Source organism: Dipodomys spectabilis, unplaced genomic scaffold (genome assembly GCF_019054845.1).
Source record: "Dipodomys spectabilis isolate Male_0828 unplaced genomic scaffold, ASM1905484v1 ptg000054l, whole genome shotgun sequence".
Lineage (NCBI taxonomy): Eukaryota > Metazoa > Chordata > Mammalia > Rodentia > Heteromyidae > Dipodomys > Dipodomys spectabilis.
The window spans coordinates 539,515-563,685 of NW_024870731.1; the positions used below are offsets into that span (position 1 = coordinate 539,515).

The following is a 24,171-nucleotide window of genomic DNA, read 5'->3' on the forward strand; positions in this document are numbered from 1 at the left end:
CTCAGGAGACTGAGATTTGAGGACTGCCAACCTGGACAGAAAAGTCCTTGAGATGCTTTTTTTGGAGTAGGTTGTGGGTCCTGAACTCTGGGCCTGGATGCTGTCCCTCAGCTATTCAGCTCAATGTGAACGTTCTACCACTTGAGCCACAGGGCCACTTCTGCATTTTCTGCTTCTGTGGTGCTGAGGAATCAAACTTAGGGTCTCATACATGCAAAGCAAGCACTTTACCACTAAGCCACCTTCCCAGCCCTGTCCTTGAGATTCTTATCTCCAATTAACCACCAAAAAGCCAGAAATGAATGTGTAGCTCAAGTGGTAAAGTGCCATCTTTGAGTGAAAAAGAAAAAGGGATAGTGTGGGGCCCTAAGTCTAACTTCTAGGTTGGGGCATATATGCATGCACACACACACACACACACACACACACACACACACACACACACACACACACACACACACACACACACACACACACACACACACACACACACACACACAAGATATTAGAAAAAAAAGGTTCTTCTATATATTCTTCAAATATAAGTGTGGGCTGGAATGTGGTTTAGTAGTAGAGCTGCTTGCTTAGCATGCATGAAGCCCTGGGTTCGATTCCTCAGTACCACATTAACAGAAAAAGCTGGAAATGGCGCTGTGGCTCAAGTGGTATTGTGCTAAACTTGAGCAAAAGAAGCCAGGGACAGTGCCCAGGTCCTGAGTTCAAGCCCCAGGACTGGCAAAAATAAAAAAGGGGAAACAAGTAAGTGTGATAGTGATGGAGTCTCTTGGTAGAAATGAATAAAAAAAATTTAACCAAAATTACCATTCATCAGCATAAAGTTCTTGTCTGAATTTTAACAAAGTGAAAGAATCTATTTTAAATTGTTTAATACATTTAGCTTCAAAAGTTGAAATATGGCAGGAAAACAACCGACTTTTATTGCTTGCCTTCAGTACACTAATAATTTGAAAGATAATTTACAACGTTAAAATCAAGAGTTGATTATTTTTGTCAAAACATTTCCAGCTTCCAGGTCTTTATCATACTTACATACAATATATGATATATATATATGTATACATACACATTTACACAGCTCAGGCTGCACCACAGAATGCAAGCAATCGTTTGTTCAACTAACAACTACTGTAAAAACTAGTTTAAATTATGTGCACTTTTAAAACAGCAAAACTACCCAGGCTCTCAAAGACTAGGAACTTCCACAGCTTTTTCTGAACACGTGCCAACAAGGAAACGAATGTTTTAGGCATTATCTTTAAAACAACAAACAAACAAACAACTGTTACTAATGCCTGCGGGTTTTCAGCGTAAGGGCTTGCTACTCACTGCGGGGCCTAGAGCATGGAACCACTGAGCAGGAGCAATGTTTTCAAACACCAGCAAGCATCTCAAATGGGAAACGTGAGAAGCCCGACCACTACCCTTGCCCCTCCATCTCTTCTGAACGAGAGCAGTTAGAATTGTGGCGGGACACGGGGTGGAAAATTGTGGTTCTAGAGGGCCAGAGCGACTGCGTGGGCGCCTGTGAACCCTGCAGGAGGGGCAGGACCGAGTGAGGGAAAAGAGGTTGCCTCTCGTAGGGCGGGAAGAAACTACGAGAGCGAGCTTGTAAAGCAGGAACGGGGCTGGCACCGGGGGAAGATGGTGGTGGCCTCAGGGCAGAGATGGGGGGTCCCAGTTACAAGGCAACATCCGCAGCCGCCTGCGGAGAGCGATTCCATGGCAAAGAAAAAGGCGCGTGACTGAACCCGGGAATCCCTGACCAAAAGGGGGGAAAAGGGCGCCGAGAAACAGGGATTATTATGGGATGGCTACGAGGGGCTCCTTGGGGGAAATTACGGATCATCCTTACCCGCCAATTACTGTACAGTCTCTTAACTCGCCGATAATAAGCATCTTTGTCCAGAGTCACAGCCATGGCCCCGGACACCGCTTCTCTTCGGGTTCCGAGAATCACGAGAGGTCCCAGCTCCGCCGCCCGCTCTCGGCCCCGGAATCCCGCACTCGCTCAGTGACCCGGAAGTATCGACTTCACAGATGCCCTTTCCGCTTCCGGGTCCCGACAGCGTCAGCGCTATACAGGTTTTAAATCCTTTCTCCGTAGGGTGGAGGTGGGCAGAGAGAGAAAGAGAGATAGAGAGAGAGACACACAGAGAGAAAAGTAAAGAAATGAATAAAACGTGCTAGGCAGAAAGAACCGATTTTCGCGGGGCATCCCGTCAACTTAGCCCCGCCGCGCGCGAGCCGACGTGGTCACGTGCCGCCCGGCCCCGCCCCGCCCCGCCCGCCGCGGCTTCCGAAGATGAACTGCGCGCCCACCGTCGTGTAGCGGCGGGGCGGGAGGTGGGCGCCGGAGGCGCTCGCCCCGCCCTTTGCAAGCCGCGCGCGGCGAGGCCCACCCCAGCCGAGAAGCGGAAACCGCGGGACTCGGCGTGCTGTGGGGGCGCCGGGTGCGTGCCGCCAGGGAACGGTGGGAAGCAAACTCTACACTGCTTCGCCTGGATCCAGTGCTCCAGGTGGCCACTGGGAAATGGTGATAGACTTAGCCACAGAAAATGAATAAAATGCCCATGCTTCATCCGAACGATAGGATGGTAGAATGGTATTAGAAGAAACAAATGGCTGGGGGGGGGGCTCCAAAAACCCCAATCCCGCCCAATTCGTGAGAACATCCTTGATCAGAGCCCCTTCTGCACCCAAGTGCAAGAAAAGTGACACTATTCAATGGCTTTTCCTCAAGCTCCATTATTTTAGTTTGAAACAAAATATGCATGATATTCTTGAAATTCTCATCTGTTTGAAAAGCTTGGACCCGAACACTTTTCCTATTATTTGCCTTAAACCATTCCCTTTTGGCTTCAGCGAATACATTTATATACATTTATATGTACCGTTTATACAAGTACAAATGACTTGTCTCTTCCACCCAAGGTAACTTAAAAACAGTATAGAACTTAAGTGATGTTAAAAATATCCATCATGCTTAAAACTAATACTTCTGTTGGTTTTTGTTTTTGTTTTTTTACCACGTATAGAACAAGGGAAGAATGGAAAAGGATTAACTTAAATTTATTAATGCCAAGGGGAAGGAAGGTAACAGTTCCTGACCCTCCAGCTGTGCCCACAGTTCGCCAGGAACAGGCTCTGCCAGCGGCTAGGGCCAGCGCTACAGTCTGTGGTTAATAAAGGCGTCCGGGGAGGGTGAGCACACCAGCTGCTCTAGTCTCCTTTTCTTCCCCAGAAATGAGGAAGTGGTCGTGTATTATTTTAGGAGTTCCCCTGACCACCCAATCCTCTCAAAATTAGGAGCAATCAGGTACAAGTTTTTTCCTTTTCACCTCTTGGAGTCTTGGGTTTTCCCATATCTCCCCTGTCCCTCCCGCTTTTCTGTAGTCCAAGGGCCAGAGTAAGTGAAAATTCAGCAGCCACTCAAGCAAGGGGGACTATGCTGGGGCTTCAGTCATCAGCATCTTCACTGGAGTCTGAGTTGGCTGGCATCATAGGATCATCAATGAGTGAGAAGTCTCTTTCTGAGCTATCATAGCCCTGAGATAAATCATCATCATCTTCATCCTCATCCTCATCCTCTTCCTCAGGTTGTAGTGGTGGTAACCGAAAGGCAGTACCAGAGGTGGTAGTCACTGGTGAAGATGGGTAGCCAGTGGCTCTCAAACCTGGATGGTGATGGTGGTGATGGTGGGGGTGGGGGTGGTGGTGGTGGTGGTGGTGGTGATGAAGCATGGTGCTGGAGTCTACATGGGGGGATGATGCTGTACCGCCCATCACAAACGGCATAAAAGGCAAAGGTGCAGAAGTGGCACTGCTGTGACCCAGAGGAGACACAGACTGTAAGCCACTGCTGCTGTGCTGGAAGGTATTATGCAGAGATAGGGACCCAGTGCTTCCACCCTGCATCAGGGCCATCATCTTAGAAAGGTCTGGTCGTGTCCTACGAGCCCGCTTCTTGCTGCTCTCTGGTGCAATAGGCCCTGGCAAAACTCGGTTGAAAGCAGTTTCAGCATAGTGACCCTGGGAGACAGGAATAAAAGATAGTAAAGAACAAGTGGGGGGAAAAAACAAGCCAGAAGACTCCTAGCTTAGTGTTTATTCAGTGATTGTGTCTTAAGAGAGGCCAAACAGGTGGAGTCAGCGATGGCTAATAATGGCTGAAGCATTTCAATGCTAAAGCTAAGAGCAGAGATCTGATACAGACAACCACGTAAACCAGTTTTTTCCTTTGACTATACACTTTTACCCTACAAACCATTTCATAAATGCTTACCTTTGTTAGTAAAAGATCTAAGACTGTCAATAAATGAATGCACTTGCCTAGTGACGGTTATTCACAGTTTACCATCTGAAGTACAACAAAAGTATATTAACATTTATAGTTTTATCATATCAGATCTGGAACAGATTAAGACTTCTGGAGCAAGGCACAGTAAGCCTAGCTGTAGTCTGAGCTACTTAGTAGGCTGAGATCTGAGGATTGTGGTTCAAAGCCAGCTTGGGTCTATGGGACTCTTATCTCCAATTAATCAAAGAAAAAGCCAGAAGTGGAACTGTGGCTCAAGTGGTAGAGTGGGAAAGGGACTCAGAGATAGTGTCCAGGCCCGGAGTTCAAGCCCCAGGATGAGAAAAAAAAAAAAAATCTGGATATCTAGTATACCATAAAGTCTGGGTAGCTGTTGTCTTGCCAAATTTAAGAGAATAATTTTCCATGTAGACTGAACTGAATTTTAAATATGCTCTGATTGTAAGTTTTGATTAAGTTCTGTGAGGTTGGAAGTTACCCCTGCTTTGGTGGGTGAAATGGCACTAAACTCACACAACTGGTACCTATGTCTTTGGACATTCCAACCTAAGACTAACTACTGTCATGGAAACATATTTTGACCTTGAAATAAAATTAATTTTGTTGGACTTCTTCCTTCCTTCCTTCCTTTTTTGGCTTGAACTCAGTGCTGTCCCTGAGCTTTTTGCTCAAGGCTATTAGTGTTCTAGTAGTGTTCTACCACTTTGAGCCACAGTGCTACTTCTGGTTTTTCTTTTTTTGGGTCCGGTCGTGGGGCCTGAACTTGGGCCTGGGCATTGTCCCTCAGCTCTTCAGCTCAAGGCTAGTGCTCTACCACTTGAGCCACAGTGCCACTTCCAGCTTTTTTTCTTTTTGATTATGTGGTGCTGAGGAATCGAACCCAGGGCCTCAGGCATGCAAGGCAAGTGCTCTACCACTGAGCCACCTTCCCAGCCCCTACTTCTGGTTTTTCTAGTGGTTAAGAGTCTAACAGACTTACCTGCCTGCACTGGCGTTGAATTGTGACACTCAGATCTCAACCTCCTGAGTAGCTAGGTTTACAAGTGTGAGCCACTAGTGCCTGGCTTGTGTGGATTTCTCTTTCTCTCTTTTTTTTCTGCCAGTCATGGGGCCTGAACTCTGGGTCTGGGCGTTGTCCTTCAGCTCTTCATCTCAAGGCTAGTGCTCTACCACTTAAGCCACAGTACCACTTCCAGCTTTTTCTGCTTATGTGTTGCTGAGGAATCGAACCCAGGGCCTCATGCATACAAGGCAAACACTCTACCACTGAGCCACCTTCCGAGCCCTTTGTGTGGATTTCTAAACTATAACTATAGCAGGGAAGGTGGCTCAGTGGTAGAGCACTTGCCTTGCATGCATGGGGCCCTGGGTTTGATTCCTCATCCTCAGCACCACATAAGCAAAAAGAAAAAAGCCGGAAGTGGCGCTGTGGCTCAAGTAGTAGAGCACTAGCCTTGAGCTGAAGAGCTGAGGGACAGCGCCCAGGCCCAGAGTTCAGGCCCCAGGATGGGACCAAAATAAATAAATAAATAAAATAAAATAAAATAAAACTATAGCACATAAATTCCTGCAGATCCTATTAAGAATGAAGTAACACAGGGGTGGGGGGTAGGGGGTGGAGATGGGAAGGGATGGGAAGGGGAAACAGAGGAGGCAACAATGCTTGATAAGAAATGTACTCATTACCTTGCTCATGTAATTGTAACCCCTCTGTATGGTATTTTCACAGAGGAAGTGTACTTATAACCTCACTCATGTAACTGTAACCCTCTGTATAGTAGCTTTACAATAAAAAAAAAAAAAAAAGAATGAAGTACCAGCTTTATGACCAGTTTTATACTAGGTGCCAATACTCTGCCTGTAATCTTAGCTTCCCAGAAAGCTGAGATCTGAGGATCATAGTTCAAAGCCAGCCCAGGCAGGAATGTCTGTGAGACTCTTACCTCCAATTAACCACCAGAAAACCAAAGTGGATCAGTGACTCAAGTGGTAGAGCATTAGCCTTGGGCAAAAAATACTCAGGGACAGGACCCAGACTGGGTTCAAGCCCCAGGACAGGCACACAAAAAATGGTGGGTGGGGAGGGGGGAAGAGAGAATTGTATGTTAGACCACTCTCTAGTGGCTCATGCCCATAATCCTGGCTGAATTTAAGAGACTGAGATCATGAGGATCACAGTTCAAAGTCAGCCTGCATTAAAAAAAAAAAAAGCCCACTTGTGGCTAGGCACTGGTAGCTCATGCCTGTAATCATAGCTACTCTGGAAGCTGAGATTTGAGGATTGAAATTCAAAGACAGCCCAAGCAGAAAAAGTCCCTGTGAGACTCTTATCTCCAATTAACTGCTCAAAAACTGGAAGTGGAGCTGTGGCTCAAAGTGGCTCAAAGTCTTGAGCATAAAGAGCTCAAGTTCAAGTTCCACAACTGACAAAACAAAACAAAATAAAAGCCCACTTGTGAATCATGTGGAACCAGGTGTAAGCAAATGTGAGGCCCTGAGTTCAAACCAGGGTACTGGCAATAGATACACAAAAATAAATGAATAAATAAATAAAGTGCTGTGTAACAGGATGCATGCTTAGAGTCTCAGCTACTAGGAAGGCTTACAGGAGAATTGCTCAAGCCTGGAGATTGTTGCCTGGTAATAAAACCTGTCTCTTAAAAAAAATAAGTACTATTTGTACTTAATTATATTAAATTTTCTGTGATTTCCTACAATATTTCTTAAATTTATCAACTCAAGGATTAGGAAATAATTGTATTGGAAGAAGTCCTTCTACAGTCTGCTTGAAAATGTTAACTTGAGACAGATGGTTATCAGCCTTTTCTTCAGCCACTCCCTTATCAACCATTCTGCCGATTATTATATTGTTGGTTATAGGGATAATAAAAGGGGAAATTAAAACATTCTTCCATGGAAACACTTTTTATCAATACTTAGAAAATCTAATGAAGAATGATCAAACAAAGAAAATATACAAAAGTACTATTTCATTTTAAATGGATGCTACCAACCAACCACTGATTTATATCTGGTTAAAAAAATATAACTTCTAGATTAAGGTAAGCATAGCCAAGAATAAATTTTATAGATATTTTGATGAAAAGAAAAAAACAGTTAATCCTAATAGTTAATAGTTTAAAAAATAGTTAATCTTAAATAGTGCATTATCATGATGCAGAATAAATCCAGAGACCAAAATTATTATTAACTGTAAAACATGGCTTCCTTGATTTTTCCATTACTGACCTATTAGTGATTCTCAATCTAATCGTTAGGAAACTGCGCTGTCCCTCAGCTCTTCAGCTCAAGGCTAGCGTTCTACCACTTGAGCTACAGCGCCACTTCCAGTTTTCTGGTGGTTTATTGGAGATAAGAGTTTCATGGACTTTTCCTGCCTGGGCCGGTTTTGATCCGAGATCCTCAGATCTCAGCCTCCTGAGTAGCTAGGATTACAGGTGTGATCCACTGGCGCCCAGCTACAAGACTTTTCCTTGGTAACACTCCCAAGCACTCCTAGAATATAGAGAATTATGAAATTTTCAAGGGATTACCTAAGTGGGGCTGTAGTTCAGTGGTAGAACACTTGCATAGTATGTGTGAGGCCTCAGGTTCGATTTCTGAATATTTACACTAAAGACTGCTACTTTTTGATGATGTGAAAGTTAGAGTTTAAATGATTTGCCAAAATTCCCTTAGTTATTCAGAAAATAGGAAAAGCCCTAAAGGTTCTTTATACACAGGTTATTAATTCTTGTATTTTATATGCTGAAGTACTAAAAATTCTGTAGAATTTTATGTCCCTTTTAAAAGACAGGGATGTCACAGGAGTGTATAAATACCATTAAAAATTCTCTGGTGAATAGGAAGTAATTTTCTTAAAAAACATGCATTAAAAAAAAAAGATAGCAGTCACAATCATTGTTAAAAGCCTAATAATAGGATAGCTAGTATAAGAAAATGATGTAGTCTCACCTTCTTCCCATTCCTAGAGTTAGCTGTCTGTACTGGTTCCACTCCCAAACAGTTCAATTCTGCCTTATTGTTCTTTTTACATCTCTGCCACTTCTGTTTTCTGCGCTCCTCCATATACTACAATAGAAAAGTATCAATTACCCTAGAGAAGAGAAGCCACTGGACTAGTTATTAAGGTACTAAAGTCTTCTGAAAAATAAATGCTTATTGTATAAAGACTAGTCCTAATGGAAAATAGTGATTAAGTAGTTCTCCTGAAAAAAATTAGGTGGCTTATGTAATAGTTGAATAGTATATATTTTCCTAGCATTTAATAATGCTTTAGGATTATTTTATTTCATCCTCACAATAATTGTGTGAGTTAGGAAAGTTGGGTATTATTACCCTTATTTTGCAGAGGCAGGGCATGCTTTTTCTACCTCATATAGCTTAAATACCTCAGATAGCTTAAATACCAAGAGAAAGATTTTAAATCTGGCTGGATGGAACTGCCACTCACCGCTAGAAATCGGGGATCGACAGCAAACTCTGGATGACCCTGTAACCACATCTCCAGTTCAGCCCGGCGAGGGGCATCCTCACCCACCAGCAAAGTACCATCCACCTTATTGATGACGGGGATCCGGGTCTCCAGGTCCACATCAAGGTGATTAGGCTCTTCCATGCACTCCACCTCCAGCTGCAAACCCAGAATCCACCCCCATGAGCATATACTCTTCTTTGGGGCAAGGAGGGAGGGGGAACAGAGCCAATGGTATAACGAGCCATGAGATAATTCAGTCCCCTGATCCCAACTGTCTTCACCAATTACTAGGGATAAAAAGATCTTATCTAAATCATAAGGGTAGAGTTTCTCTACCACTTACCTCTATTAGCTTCTTTCTGTTCCCCTTCTTCTTATGAAACAGTGGATGGCCATCTCCCATTACGCCATTAGCCATCAGTTTGTGCTTCTGGAATGTTAACTTTAATCCTTCCTCCTAGGAACAAAACCCATCCACCCAAAGAAATCACAAGGAATGTTTTTTAAAGTAAAGGTTAAGCTTTCCAATGGCTCAATAATGGTAAGCAGGAAAGCTATCTGATTAAGGTAGATATCAGATATACAGTTAAGGATTTGATTTCTTTCTCGATCTAGTACCCTTCAGGCAGATCTACAAAGAGTTCATCAGAATACCCAATATAGTTTTAAAACTCCAGAACCACTGCTTTGTATTAGCATGACAATTCATCACAAGGGCAAAATCCTGTTACTTCTACCACATACTCACTTAGAAAACTTTTCTTCCTTTGATTACTAAATGACCAGTTGGTAAAGTTAAAAAGTGAAAAGAAAAATTAAGATTTCCTTCTATAAAACAAAAAGCAATTTAATTTCAGTATCAAAGATTTCTGGTTTTTGTTTTGTTTTTAGGCTAGGTCTCATGTAGCCTTGAATTTACAATCCTTCTGGCTTCAGCTTTCCAAGGACTGAGATTATAAGTACAGTACAACCATACCTGGCTATCATTCCTTTGTCATTTTAACTTAATAAGGCTCATAATATCCATGTGTCATTTGAGCAACTTTTCAATAAATAAAGTTCAGGTCTAAAAATCAGTCTTCCAAAAGCCTGTGTCAAATAAATTTCCTTCAAAGCTAGGATTCCCTTTACTCTAGTTCATAGAGATCCCCTCTCTTACTTAAAAGACTTCCTAAATAAATCTCCCTGAGCTCTTTTTTTTTTCTTCTTCTCTAAAGTTAGCTAACCAGGGTGGGGCATGGTTCAAATGGTAGACCACTAGCCTAGCAAGAGGCCGCAGATTCAAACTCTAGTACTGGAAATAAACAGTTAACACAATATGTATAAGTATACTACCTGTGAAACTAGTTAACAAAAACTATAGTCTCATACATCATCTTGACAAAATAATTAAATTAAAAAGAGAGATGATCAAAATACCCAGTATCACTGAATGAAAATATAGTCAGCTCTTTATCTGGAGACAGATTTACTGTTGCAAAGAATGTATTGCATCTGTATAGAATTTTAAAATTACTATGCATCAACTACAAAATAAATATGGCACTGTACACTGGGGGGGAGTGGGGCGGGGAAGAACTACAGTCTCCTTATCCACGTCCCAAGGCCTGCATACTGCGCTTACATCTTTGATCTGAACTGTAAACTCCTTCTCATCCATGCCTCTGCGCAGTTTGGTAAACTGGGCTGCTGCTGTGGTGACTGCAGAAGCCTCCTCCTCTGCCATGGAAGCTGCACTGCTGCTTCGTGGTGTAGGAACTGGAGAGTCACCATATTCTCCTGGGGTCAAAGAGGGGCTGTCTATTAAATGGTTGCCAGGCCCCAAAATTCCTCCTGTTATCATTTCCTGGGTCTTTCGGCTAGAAGGCCATTTCCCTGAGAGTACAGCCTGACAGACGAGGTCAATTCGGTTTATCAGGACACGATCCTGGAAAATAAACAAAGAAACAAATGTGTGTGTGTGTGTGTGTGTGCGCGCGCGCGCGCGCGCGCGCGCGCGCGCGCGCGCACGCACGTGCGTGTGTGTGGTATTCCACTGTAAGGATCTGAGCACTAGCTATGTGCTCCTCAGACATGCAATAGTTTAGCATTAACAGATTAAAAACAATAAAAGAGAGCTTTATGAAAAAGGAAAACATATAATCAGTAAAAGACACACACAAAAAAAAGCCTAGAAGCATCTGTTTCTTTTCCCCTGCATATACCGTTAAAACTTTGTTTCTGCCAGGCGCCAGTGGCTCATGCCTGTAATCCTAGCTACTCAGGAGGCTGAGATCTGAGGGTCACAGTTCAAAGCCAGCCTGGGCAGGAAAGTCCATGAAACTCTTATCTCCAATACACCACCAGAAAACTGGAAGTGGTGCTGTAGCTCAAGTGGTAGAACGCTTGCCTTGAGCTGAAGAGCTGAGGGACAATCTTCAGGCCCAGAGTTCAAGGCCCACGACTGACCCCCCACCCTCCGCAAAAAAAAAAAAAAAAAAAAAAACTTTGTTTCTGAACTCTCCCTGTCCAAGAATGTTACCTTGGGCCATTCAGAGGCTCTTTGTCTCTCCTGCAGTAGCAGCAGTTCAGGAGTCATTTGTTCCCCATCTTCATTTGGGAGTCCATCTTGAGACATAGTGAGGGACAAGAGACTCTCTTCATCATAGAACTTTGGGCAGGGTCGGTCAGCAGCTAGAGATCACAAAGAATTTGTGAACAAAGATGATAGAATCATGTTAAATGGGAATGGTATCTACCATACAGGCTTTGAATAAAGGTCCAAAGGTTACAGATCTCATCTGATATTTTATCAAATAAAATCCAAATTTTTCAGAAGAAGTTGCATTTAGATAAGAAGGGAAGAGCAGAAAGGGCAAAACAGGGAAGAGGACCAGTAGCCTGTCACATGCACTCACTTAACTTCTCTTCTTTCTCGTCCTCACTCTCATCAGTGCTGGAGCTGGAGCTGGATGAGGATGAGGAAGAAGAGGATGATGGTGACAGCTTGCTCAAGTCCAGCTCAGAGTCTGAATCATCCTCATCTTCCAGTTTGACTGGTGGAACACTCCGGGACACCAGAGGGGTAGGATCAGAGGGGGCTACACGCATTTCATAGTCTTGAGGGGTTGGTCGGCTCCTGGCCACCACCTCATGCTCTAGCTTTAAAGTCAGACTCTCCAAATTGGGGACTTGGACAGCTGTCTCCTCAGGTGACTTTTCAACAGGAGCATCTGGGCGCAGGGGCAATGGTGAGGCAGTGCGCGAGGTATACTGCTGGTGTAGCAGTGGAGTGGAGCAGCGGGATAAGGATGTAGCTGGTGCTCCTGCCTGATGGTTCTGCATATAATTCATACGAGCAGCCAGAAAAGAGAAGTCTGGGTCCTGCATGATGTTACAGTCTGTTTGGCTCACTCCATGGCGAGCTGCCCCTCGTAGAAGCTCCCCATCATGACGAGCAGGCTCCCACCATTTAGGCAATTCTGGACCTGGAGGCTGACACAATGCCAGCCTATCTTCCAAAAGTGGGTGGCATAAAACTTGTTCCCGTAAGCGCCGAAGCAATTCAATGCGGTAGAGAGTCCTTGAGGCCCTTTCCTCAGTGATGGGCTCAATGAACAGGTTAGGGTCTGGGGGTTCTGTAAAAGACAGAAGTGAACAGAGAAATGAACCATGAGTTGGTCTGTCACTGTCCACTCCTGCTCCTCTTAGACCCTCTAATCTCACCATCTCCAGCTGCTGGAGGAAGGCGGCACACTTGTCGGCACATGGCTACAAATCCATGGAAATACTTGGTTAGGCTTTCATCTGTCTTTTTATCTAGTCGAGCAAAAGTACGGAACCGATCCCAATGGAACTGCATGTTGTCAGGGTCATATTCCACACCAAAGGTAGACACTACTCGATAGAAGTCAGTTTGTTCACGCCTAGTCCATCTACAAAGGAACAAGTAAAGCAACAGAGATCAGGAATACATAGGAAAACTGGGTATTTCTTGGGATGGTTTAGAAGACAAAAACTGAATGTGAAGACAACAAAAAAACAGAAGAGGCAACCAGCAAGTAAAGGAGGAAAATGATTTAAGTAAATAACTCAATGAGACTGTGTACATAGAAGACTTCCCCAGAGATGTAATTGTTAAAAAACTATTTGTGGGGGGGTGGGGAAGAGACAAGGGGCTGGTGAAGCTAGATCAAACCTGTGACTGTATGTGTAAGTGAAGTCTTCAGCTGAGCTATATCCCTACTCTACAAATGAGATTCTTAGCTCCTAGAGACTGGAGGTATAATAATTTAAGGTAGGAAAGATGAACTGTATGTAGTAATTTCCAAATAAATCCTTCCTATGATGCTTTACAGTATGGAGCCAATAGTTGAAGAAAAACTGAATATGTCTGCTACATTTTACCGTTGTTGTTTTTCCCGCCGTGCAATTTCTTTTAACTTGAAGGCTGCTTCACAACGCCGTCGCCGTCGGTCCCCACGTTCTGCAGCCTCTATCTTCATTTGTTCTTTCTTGTAGCTGCGCTGATAGGCTGTTACTAGGCGGCGAAGCCGAGCTGTTAAGGCAGAGCCTGGAGGCCAGAATAGATGCCCTGGTTGTTGAGTCACCTGGGCTGTGGGAAACAAAGAATGAATAGGATGCAAGGCAAATATTTGGAAACCGTATAATATGATAGAATTCAGCCAGTAATTTCCCAATTCCCTCCCAATCACACAATATTGACCTAGGATGTACCTTCATCTCCATCAATCACTGAGATCTCCTCATCCATCATCATCAAAGGATCACCCTAGAAAAGCAGATCCACCCCACAGGATGGAGGAAAGAGTGAAGAGGAAAGTAGATACTCTAAAATCACCTTCTTCTGGGTACCGTATGGCACCAAGGGAATGAAGAAGAGAAAGTAAAATCTAGAAAATGAGTTCCTAATAATAATGTAAGATAATGGGTTTTAGGAACTTTTAGTCAAATTGTAATATCATTTATTATCCAGCTTGGGTCCCACTTAATCTCCCCCAGCTGGTACTAAAAGCCTTACCATTAAAACTTTGTATTCTCACATGATATTTGTTTTCTACTTTGTATTATAAATTAATATACTTCAAGGTTTACAGATTGAGGGGAAAAATGATTACTTAGAGAAAAGCTGGACTCAAGTGAAAACTTACCTCATCATCTTGATCTTTTGGGGGCCCTTGGAGTGGTTTATATTCAGGATCTTCACAGTCCTTATCAAAGTCAACCCTAAAAATATGCAGAAGCAAAAGAAAATTTTCTGTCATTAAGAAACCTAGGAGGGGGCTGGGAAGGTGGCTCAGTGGTAGAGCTCTTGCCTTGCATGCATGAGGCCCTGGGTTCAATTCCTCAGCACCACATAAGCAAAAAGAAAAAAGACAGAAGTGGCGCTGTGGCGCTAGCCTTGAGCTGAAGAGCTGAGGGACAATGCCCAGGCCCAGAGTTCAGGCCCCATGACCAGACCCCCCCCCCCCCCCCCCAAAAAAAAGAAACCTTGGAGGAAGAACTGAGCAAACATATAATCCAGCACATAAATCTTTAATTTCATGCTTTCAGGAGCACAGGTCAACTGTTAAAAAAGTTCAGACCAGTTGGGTGCCGGTGGTTCATGCCCATAATTTTAGCAACTCAAGAGGCTCAGATCTGAGGATCATGGTTCAAAAACAGACCAGATAGGAAAAGTCTGTGAGACTCTTATCTCCAATTAACCTCCAAAAAGCTGGAAGCAGAGCTGTGGCTCAAGTGGTAGAGTGCTAACCTTGAGCAAAAAAGCATAAGCTCAGGGACAGTGGCCAGTCCCTGAGTTCAAGCTCCGGGACTGGTACTGAAAAAAGAACAAAAAAGTCGGGATCAACTGAGAATATCATCTAGCCAGTAAACAATTCGAAGAAATCATCAAAGTACCATTCATAATTGCTTCAATCTAAAATTATTTGCAGTACTAGGGTTAGAATGCAGGAACTTGGGGCTGGGAAGGTGGCTCAGTGGTAGAGCACTTGCCTTGCATGCCTGAGGCCCTGGGTTCGATTCCTCAGCACCATATAAGCAAAAAGAAAAAAGCCGGAAGTGGCGCTATGGCTCAAGTGGTAGAGCGCTAGCCTTGAGCTGAAGAGCTGAGGGACAGCGCCCAGGCCCAGAGTTCAGGCCCCAAGACCGGACCCAAAAAATAAATAAAATAAAAAATAAAATTATTAAAAGAAAAAAGAAGAACGCAGGAACTTGTTCCTGCACTTGATAAATGCCTTCAGATTTTGTTATGCTTTTAATAAGGTCTTACATTTTTTGCCCATGGCCTGTCTTGGACCAGGATCCTCCTATTGATGGCCTTGGGCACAGTTTGGATTACAGACATGAGCCACCATGCTCATCTATTGAATGGGAATGAAGTCTTGCTAGCTTTTGCCAGGGATAGCTTAGAACTATATTCCTCCCCACCTCCATCCCCTAAATAGCTGGCATTATAGATGTGAGACACAATGCTTGGCCATCTCTCCCACACCCCTACTGAGACAGGGTGTTGCTAAACTATTGTCCTAGACTGCTCTCAAATTCATAGACTCAAATAATCCTCCTGCCTCAGCCTCATCTCAATGATTAATGCTTTTTTTGTTGTTGTTGTTGGTAGTGTGGCTTGAACTCGGCCTGGGCACTATCCTTGATCCTCTTTGTGCTTAAGGCTAGCATTCTACCACTTGAGCCACAGGATTTGGGCTTTTTAATGTTTTTACTACCTTGTACTATTAAACATAAACATAACATAATAAATGATTGGCAAAAAAACAAATGACCTAAGTTCTTTTGAGGGTTCTATACCAAAGCAAACTGAAGTTATAATCATCAAAGAGAAACCTTTTGGCTACACAGGAGGTTGGAGGTATCCCTTAACTAAGCCAACTATTTGTCCCTCAGATCTCCATGTTAGAAGTATTGTTAAACTCACTGACACCCAAACTAGGGCAAGAATGCCCTACATGGTGGCTCAGTATTAGCATGGCAATTCATCATCGGGACATGTACCCAGACAGGATTTTTGTTTTTCCAAGACTGAGTTAGGTATTTTGTTTTTCTAAAACTCAGGGCCTTGCATGCTAGGTGAATCATGCTTCTATCCCCAGAAAAAATACTTTAATGTGTCAGCACCTTTGGGAGATGATAAACCAGAGCTAAAAGTACCTGAGACTCTACCACAGTTAGCAGTTTTAAGGGAACAAATTATTCTCTCAGCTACGGTAACTACAAAAAAGCAATATGAATATTAATAATACATTTGGGACCACTGACTTTCATATATAATGGAATCTTATAGCCATGTGTGTGCTTTAAAACAGTATATAGAGGGGGCTGGGAAGGAGGCTCAGTGGTAGAGCGCTTGCCTTGCATGCCTGAGGCCCTGGGTTCAATTCCTCAGCACCACATAAGCAAAAAGAAAAAAGCCAGAAGTGGCACTGTGGCTCAAGTGGTAGAGTGCTAGCCTTGAGCTGAAGAGCTGAGGGACAGCACCCAGGCCCAGAGTTCAGGCCCCATGACCAGACCCCCCGCCCAAAAAAAAATCCCAATGGATTCAGTCAATGCTATAGTTATGCTATCTCTTAGCAAAAGCAACTTCACAGAAGTTTAAGTGAAGTAAACATCAATGCTTACCCTTCTACTATGTCAGAGAAATTATCTAACACTCGATGTTCTGCGGCAATGGCTTTGTCATCTGGCCGGCCAGCCTTTTCCAGGAAGCACAAGGCTGGATCTGCCCTCATAGTATTATATTTTTCATAGCCTAGAAATAAATGGGTTATAAATAGAAGAAAATCAGATTTACTTTTTCTTCTTGTATATTTTGTATGCTGTTGGAATAATCAGAATACCTAGACTACTTTTACTCATAATGTAGGATATAGTTGGCATATTGTATTACCATATTAATATTCTTTTAAAAAATCATGTTTTTTGTACCAGTATCAGCATGAACTCAGGAACTCAGGGTATTGTGCTCTGTGGCTTTTTTTTTTTTGGTTGCTTATGGGGCTTGAACTCAAGACCTGGGCACTATCCCAGAGCTTTTCTGTTCAAGGCTAGCATTCTACCACTTTGAGCCACAGGCTCCACTTCTAGTTTTCTGGTGTTAATCAGAGATAAGATCTCATGGACTTTCCTGGGCTAGGTTCAACCTGTGATTCTCAGATCTTAGTCTCCTAAGTAGCTAGGATTACAGACATGAGCCGCCAGCACCTAGCACTCTGTGGCACTTTGCTGGTTAATTGGAGATGGAGTTTAGAGCCTCAGCTGGCTCTAAACAAGACTTTCCAGGTTTCACCTGGGTGTGGTGGCTCACACCTGCAATCCTAGCTACTCAGGAGGCAAGATCTGAGGAACAGAGTTCAAAGCTAGCCTGGGTAGGAACATCCATGAAACTCTTATCTCCAATAAACCACAGAAAACTGGAAATGGTGCTGTGACTCAAGTGGTAGAGCACTTACTTACTGGGACAGCACCCAGGCCCAGAGTTCAAGACCCACAACCAACCAACCAACCAACAAACAAACAAAAAAGGCTTTCCAGGTCTCAACCACCAGAGTAGCTAGAATTATAAGCATGAGCCATAGGTTCCCAGTTAAATTTAATTATCGCAATTTTGAATCATTAAGTATTTTAACCTAGTGATTGATAAAATGTATTTAAAGAATGTATGTATTATGTTGATGGATCTAAATTGCTATTAACTGCTAATCTTAAAATCATCACTCTTATTATAAGGATGAAAAACTTACATACTCAAACAAAGACTAAGAACTTGTGCCCAAAAGGAATAAATACTAAGTAAAGGCTTGATGAACAATAAAGGAATGAATGAACACATTTAAAGTTGCTTGGATTCCTCTAAACTTGGTGTTTCACAAGTTAAGCTATAAATGATTAGTTTTCTTATTCCATTAAATTTCACAAAGACATGAAGATTATTAAATGTCATTACTTTTATTTTATAGAAGCAGGCACAAAGCATATTTTTTAAAAAAGGAAGGATGTCTCAATATGCAAAAAGGCTAGAATTTAGTACTTATTGCTTTTAATGTTAGGATAACAAGTATTTTCCTGTTTCACAGTGCTCACACAGCAGTATGACTTCTAAACTTTTAGACAAATGGACATTTACATAAATATAGTTCACGCCTGTAATCCTAGCTTACTCAGGAGACTAAGATCTGAGGATCATGGTTCAAAGCCAGCCCGGGCAGGAAAGACCTTGAGACTCCTATCTCCAATAAACCACTAGAAAACTGGAAGTGGCGCTGTAGCTCAAGTGGTAGAGTGCTCGCCTTGAGCTGAAGAACTGAGGGACAGCACTTAGGCCCAGAGTTCAAGCCCCATGACCGACAAAATAAATAAATAAATAAATAAATAAATAAATAAATAAATAAAGCACTTTAATCAAGATATAGGAAAGCCACTCAAATTAACTATGATTATCAACATGAACTTTAAATTGGACCACGATGTAGAGCAAGGTAACAGTGATTAGGGAACAGTAAATTCTGTACCTTAGGACAAACTCTCCATCTGCCTTTCTTGACTATCTATTTAGAGGAACTAACTGGTCTGCTCTGGCTATTTAAAAACTAGCTTCCCACTCAAACATAACTTTATTGAAGATAAATAAAAGAACTCATTTATCATGAGAACTTTCCCAAAAGCTACATGCATATAAATATACAGTAAGAAAATAATTTGCTAGAAGACAGTACCTACCATGCTTAAAGACTCCAATGAGAAGAGACTTATCAGCCTCACTGTCCCACCAAGTTGTTGGAACTTCCAGCTGATCCACGACTGGGAACCATATGTCAATCTCACTGAAGGTATAAGATATAGTCAGCAAAGCAATGTTGGAAATAAAAATGGAAAGTTTAGAAAGATTATTTGAGGTATCTTGCTTTATCCATTAGTTTGAGTGCTTGTGTATCTACTCTATTTCCTTGTATTTGCGTCAAGTACAGGATTAAACCTAATGTGTACTGCTGGACACAGGGGGCTCATACCTATAATCCTAGCTATTTATAAGGCTGAGCTCTGAGGACTACAAATCAAAGCCAGACTAGGAAGAAAAATCTGAGACTCTTATCTACAATTAACTACCAAAAAGCTAAAAGTAGAACTGTTGCTTAAATTGTAGAATGCTAGCCCTGAGCAAAGAAAGCTTAGAGACAACACACAGGTCCATAGTTCAAGCCCAGGACTGAAACCAAAAGAAAACCAAAAACAAAAATCCATACATCCCAAAGACATTAGAAGAAAAACAAAAACAAAAACAAGAAAACAATCATTCCTAGTAAAAGACAGGGAATAAAAAACTACATAGAAGAACATTACCTGGCAATGGCACCACCTAATACCTTCTCTGCCTGGTCTCCAATAACCTCTTGCCTTAGGTAATACAGCATTCGTACTCTCAACAGTACCCTAGAATAGATGGGGGAAGAATCAGCTTAGCAGTAGTGTAAAGTCTTAAATGAGAAATATCTTTGCTAAATTCCATCCTTACTTGTTACATTGATGTTTCAAATGCTTCTTATAACTCTCATCTTGGAAAAGAGTATCAGGATTATATTTCCGGATCCAATCTGCCTTATGGATGTCAAAAGTACTTTGTGACTTAACTTTTTTGCCCTTGCGTCCACGGGGCACAGGGATTGACAGACCTGGAAGAGGGGAGACATCAAAGACTTGGATTGAGAAAAACCCTTAGACCTGAAAAGGGCTAGATAACCTAAAAAAGTATGAAAAGTAAGGAGTTGGGAATTACCCGAATGATTCTGCAATTCTTTTGTCTTGCCATTTTCAGCAGGGCTAATCAAATCCCAAATGAAGCCTTTGATATTTTCATCTCCACGGTAGTGTAGCAAGCAATATACAAGGATGGCACGACATATTGTCTCCACATCTCGTTCAGTCATCCGCCGCTTAAAACGTCCATGGGACAAAATATCTCGCCATCGTCCCCAACTAACAAAATAGCAAAGATATCCCCTGACTCCCAGAACTCTATCTCCCGAAGAGGGGGAAACAAAATACTGGAAAGGATTATAACAAGTACTATGAACTCCCTCAAAGGAAAAATTTTCCACATGATCAGCTTGGTCATAGCTGGCAACATGAATGGCAACAAGTTATCATTCAGGAGGGAGATATACTACTTTTCAAGGCAACACAGTTTCTTACCCATATACTAGGAGATGCTTTTCCACCCGAAAGCAGTCTGTGCGTCCATAAGCATGATGACGATCATGTCTTCGGGACCGTGGCCTCTCATCATCCTCACTTTCTAAATCAGAGAATTCAACCAAGTCATCATCTTTCAGAGTGCTGAAGTGGCGGGTCTGTTTCCGTACTCTAGGTGTGTCAATCACCAAATTATTCTGCGCAGAGAACAGAAAAATATAATATGCACATGACAAAAGACTTAAGACAATTATATCTTGAAATACAAATGAAAATATTAAGCTTTCTTTTTGTTTTAAGGTCATGTAAAATAATCTACAAGTATTTAGGAAGCAAAAGAGGTTGATATCTAAGTATTTTTCCACGGCCTCTTAGGTAGAAAGTTGTTACAACAGTCCTTATCTTAAATGTACCCTGATAAACTGCAATTTGCACCAAAGAACCAGAGCAGTTATGAAAATTCAAAGTAGTGCATCTACTTCCTCCCTACAGGAAGAATAAGCTCACCTTGCTATTAAGCAGGTCCATGTCTAGATCAGCCTTTTTGGCCCATTTTTGCCAAAAATTGGGATCATCCAGAGAAATATCTGTTCTATTTTCAGAAGCAACAAAGCTTGCCTAGTAAGAAACAAATGCAGAGTATAGTTAGTTTTAGTACCATTTTTGAATAACAGGAAATCAGCAACTATATTTGAAAAAATGTATTTAAATTTATTTCTATCTGATTTGCTAGTATACATTACAGACTTATCTGAACATGCCTTGGCAAAGGTAGAGCCTTTTCCTTCAGATTCAATAGTGATAGTTGTAGTTCGTCTTAACAAGATCTGGTCTATGTCCTCTTCACAAAACTTGGAGCCCTCATCATCTTCCTCCATTATGGCTGCATAAGCCCCTTTTCTTAAGAGATCTTCAATCTCTTTTTTGGAGAACTGCTGGATCTGCAAAAGAAGTGGAAAGACTACCAATAAAATATTATCTAGCCATGCCTTAATATTTCATTGTAAGAAATATTAATAAAATCACTATTAGTCAAGGCTCCGTGGTAGAACACTAGGACCTCTCAGGTCCATGACACTGGGTTTGATCTCCAGAACCATAAAAATAAAAAAGCCCTCTTAATGTATTACAATTATTATTTGTCAGTTATGAATAAATAAAACACGAACAAAAATGAAATAATTGTGAATTGAGGCCAGGCACAGTGACTCATGCTCCCAATAATAGTTACATGGGAGGTGGAGATAATGAGGCTAACAAGAGCGGAAAAAAAAAAAAAAGGTTTCAAGACTCCAACTCAACCAATGTCTAAGCAACCTACAAGGAAAGCCAAATGGCTAGATATGGTGGCATATACATTATCCAAGTGACATGTGGAAGCACAAATAGGAATAGTTCAGGCCAGCCTCAGCATAAAGCGAGGTCCTATTTTGAAAATAACCACTGTAAAAAAAAAGAGCAGCTTCAGTGGCTTAGGTAGTAAGAGTGCTTACCTAGCAAGCAAGCATGAAGCCCTGAATTAGAATCTCTGTACAACAAAAACCATTTCTAAAACTTGAGAAGTAAGCTGGGCGCTGGTGGCTCACGCCTGTAATCCTAGCTACTCAGGATGCTGAGATCTGAGGATCATGGTTCCAAGCCAGCCTGAGCAGGAAAGTCTGTGAGACTCTTATCTCCAATAAACCACTATGGCTCAAGTGGTAGAGTACTAGCCTTGTGCTGAAGAGCTAAGGGACAGCACCAGGCCCAGAGTTCAAGACCCATGACTGATCAACCAAAAAAGAAAAGAAAAAAAGTTGAGAATTAAGACAAAAATTTTCCTATACAAAAAGTCTTTTCTTTACCTGTGGATGAGCCACTACAAACTTATCCATTAATTATGACTTACACCAGTGATGTTGCCATCCCGACCACTCATGGACTGAAGCACAGCCTTATCCAATCCCAACTTGAGGCTAGCCTTATCAAACATTTCTCTCTCATAGGAATTACGAGTGATGAGTCGGTACACCTTCACAGCTTTGCTCTGTCCAATTCGATGACACCGTGCCTGGGCCTGGTTGATTTTTGTTTTTAATAAAAAATAAAATTAAAAAACCCATAAAATTAGAGAAGAATGAAGGACACATAATACCAATTCACAGTTCTTTAACATTTATAAACAGCTATGAGAACAACTCAAAACCAAATCCACTTCAAAATGAAATTATTGCCAACTATACGGTCAGTCAACTATAATTTGCTCATATAATGTTTTATTCCCACATAGTAATACCTATTCATTTGCATAACACAAAAGCTATGGGAGCAGATACGAGGAATTGCAACAAAGATCATAGAGCCCACAGTCTTTAACATTTACTATTAGGTTCTTTACAAAAACCTGATCACTAAATAACTTCTACTTCTAAGTAAACAATTACATACCCTCTGAAAGACAGAGCTAAGAGATCCTGATTTTGTTGGGTTATATTTTTGTTTCTTTTTGTTTAATAAAATAAAATAAAGCCTGTAACCCTAGCTACTCGGGAGGCTGAGATCTGAGGATCACGGGAAAGTCCATGTGACTCTTATCTCCAATAAACCACTAAAAAACCGGAAGTGGTGCTGTGGCTCAAGCGGTCCAGTGCTCGACTTGAGCTGAAGAGCGCAGGAACAGCACCCAAGCCCAGAGTTCAAGCCCCATAACTGATCAAAATAATAATAATAATGATAATAATAATAATAAAAAAATAAAACACTCTCCTCAGCTAAGAAATTAGTTACTATAAAAATAATTTCCATTACCTGCAAGTCATTTTGTGGATTCCAATCTGAATCAAAGATGATGCAGGTATCAGCAGCTGTAAGATTAATTCCAAGTCCACCAGCTCGAGTACACAGCAAGAAGACAAAGCGGTCAGAGTCAGGCTTACTAAAGCGATCGATAGCAGCCTGTCGAAGGTTTCCTCTAACGCGACCATCTATGCGTTCATACAAGTACCTGTATGCAGGAAAGTCATGGGAGAAAAAAAATAGCTAAGCAGAAGAACAATGCCAGAACCCCATATCTATAGCTAGTGAAGAGCCACCAAAGACGAGAATGAAAACCTTGAATACTTCTTTACTATAACTAGTCAACTCTAAAATCAGACTTTGACAGTACATTTTTTTCTTGTTCTGGTCATCAAACCCAGGGCCTTAGATAAGCATCAACCATTGAGCTTACATTGTAACCTTATGAAGATACTAGACAACCCATTTCTCACCTCCTCTGGATTAGATAGTCTTCTAGGATATCTAGACAGCGTACCATCTGGGAAAAGATTAGAACTTTATGGCCACCAGCTTTAAGCTTTGGAAGTAACTTGTCAATAAGAACCAATTTGCCAGCAGAGCGAACCATGGCCTGCAGGTGAAAGTCATGAGGTATAATGTGGCAAGCTTCCCGAAACTCTGTTAGGATTTTTTCTTCTGCACCTGCCAAAAGAAAAATCAAACTTGATGTTGATATTCAGTGAAAACATTTAAGCCTTATTTAATTTGATGGATTAGTTGAGTTAGTACGGTTCAAAGCCAGTCTGGACAGGAAACTCCGTGAGACTCTTATCTCCAATAAAGCACTATAAAACCGGAAGTGGTGCTGTAGCTCAAGTGATAGAGCACTCGCCTTGAGCTGAAGAGAGCAGGGACACTGCCTAAGCCCAGAGTTCAAGCCCCATGAATGACAAAAATAGAAAGAAAGAAAGAAAGAAAGAAAGAAAGAAAGAAAGAAAGGAAGGAAGGAAGGAAGGAAGGAAGGAAGGAAGGAAGGAAGGAAGGAAGGAAGGAAGGAAGGAAGGAAGGAAGGAAGGAAGGAAGGAAGGAAGGAAGGAAGGAAGGAAGGAAGGAAGGAAGGAAGAAAGAAAGAAAGAAATTGAACAACAAAGCTGCACAATAAAATTATATTTTAGGCCAGGTGCCAGTAGCTCACACCTGTAATCCTAACTACTCAGAAAGCTGAGATCTGAGGTTCAGGGTTCAAAGTGAGCCTGGACAGGAAAGTCCATGAGACTCTTATCTCTAATTTACCACCAGAAAACTGAAGTGGCACTGTGGCTCAAGTGATAGAGCATTAGCCTTGAGCTGAAGAGCTCAGGGACAGCACCTAGGC

At 42.0% G+C, this 24,171-nt stretch overlaps 2 protein-coding genes and 2 non-coding genes across 9 annotated transcripts in view; all 4 read right to left on the reverse strand.

The window, feature by feature from the left end:
* Nucleotides 1-2,142, reverse strand: part of Supt16h (SPT16 homolog, facilitates chromatin remodeling subunit) — a 45,037-nt gene extending 42,895 nt beyond the window's left edge. The window contains exon 1 of the mRNA XM_042679750.1: nucleotides 1,874-2,142. Within this exon, the coding sequence (XP_042535684.1) occupies nucleotides 1,874-1,939 (66 nt within the window). The 5' untranslated portion in view covers nucleotides 1,940-2,142. The remainder of the gene's footprint in view (nucleotides 1-1,873) is intronic.
* Nucleotides 2,143-3,074: 932 nt separating this feature from the next.
* The window catches only part of Chd8 (chromodomain helicase DNA binding protein 8), a 71,970-nt gene continuing 50,873 nt past the window's right edge, over nucleotides 3,075-24,171 (reverse strand). For 4 of the 6 annotated variants that reach the window (XM_042679668.1, XM_042679669.1, XM_042679670.1 and 1 more), the window contains exons 17-38: nucleotides 23,288-23,498; nucleotides 22,827-23,022; nucleotides 21,928-22,095; nucleotides 20,801-20,980; nucleotides 20,547-20,657; nucleotides 20,040-20,236; nucleotides 19,624-19,823; nucleotides 19,363-19,543; nucleotides 19,191-19,280; nucleotides 18,570-18,673; nucleotides 16,473-16,602; nucleotides 13,985-14,060; nucleotides 13,551-13,605; nucleotides 13,221-13,428; nucleotides 12,540-12,748; nucleotides 11,732-12,451; nucleotides 11,356-11,507; nucleotides 10,459-10,761; nucleotides 9,178-9,291; nucleotides 8,811-8,990; nucleotides 8,312-8,428; nucleotides 3,075-4,050 (exon numbers count right to left, since the gene is read on the reverse strand). In XM_042679668.1, the coding sequence (XP_042535602.1) occupies nucleotides 3,478-4,050; nucleotides 8,312-8,428; nucleotides 8,811-8,990; nucleotides 9,178-9,291; nucleotides 10,459-10,761; nucleotides 11,356-11,507; nucleotides 11,732-12,451; nucleotides 12,540-12,748; nucleotides 13,221-13,428; nucleotides 13,551-13,605; nucleotides 13,985-14,060; nucleotides 16,473-16,602; nucleotides 18,570-18,673; nucleotides 19,191-19,280; nucleotides 19,363-19,543; nucleotides 19,624-19,823; nucleotides 20,040-20,236; nucleotides 20,547-20,657; nucleotides 20,801-20,980; nucleotides 21,928-22,095; nucleotides 22,827-23,022; nucleotides 23,288-23,498 (4,475 nt within the window). In that variant the 3' untranslated portion in view covers nucleotides 3,075-3,477. The remainder of the gene's footprint in view (nucleotides 4,051-8,311; nucleotides 8,429-8,810; nucleotides 8,991-9,177; nucleotides 9,292-10,458; nucleotides 10,762-11,355; nucleotides 11,508-11,731; nucleotides 12,452-12,539; nucleotides 12,749-13,220; nucleotides 13,429-13,550; nucleotides 13,606-13,984; nucleotides 14,061-16,472; nucleotides 16,603-18,569; nucleotides 18,674-19,190; nucleotides 19,281-19,362; nucleotides 19,544-19,623; nucleotides 19,824-20,039; nucleotides 20,237-20,546; nucleotides 20,658-20,800; nucleotides 20,981-21,927; nucleotides 22,096-22,826; nucleotides 23,023-23,287; nucleotides 23,499-24,171) is intronic. The other 2 variants (XM_042679671.1, XM_042679672.1) reach the window with 2 other exon arrangements.
* On the reverse strand, nucleotides 9,451-9,551 carry LOC122108272. Its single transcript, XR_006147512.1, has one exon. It is a non-coding gene; the product is annotated as a small nucleolar RNA U6-53/MBII-28 (small nucleolar RNA).
* LOC122108270 lies at nucleotides 15,732-15,841 on the reverse strand. Its single transcript, XR_006147511.1, has one exon. It is a non-coding gene; the product is annotated as a small nucleolar RNA U6-53/MBII-28 (small nucleolar RNA).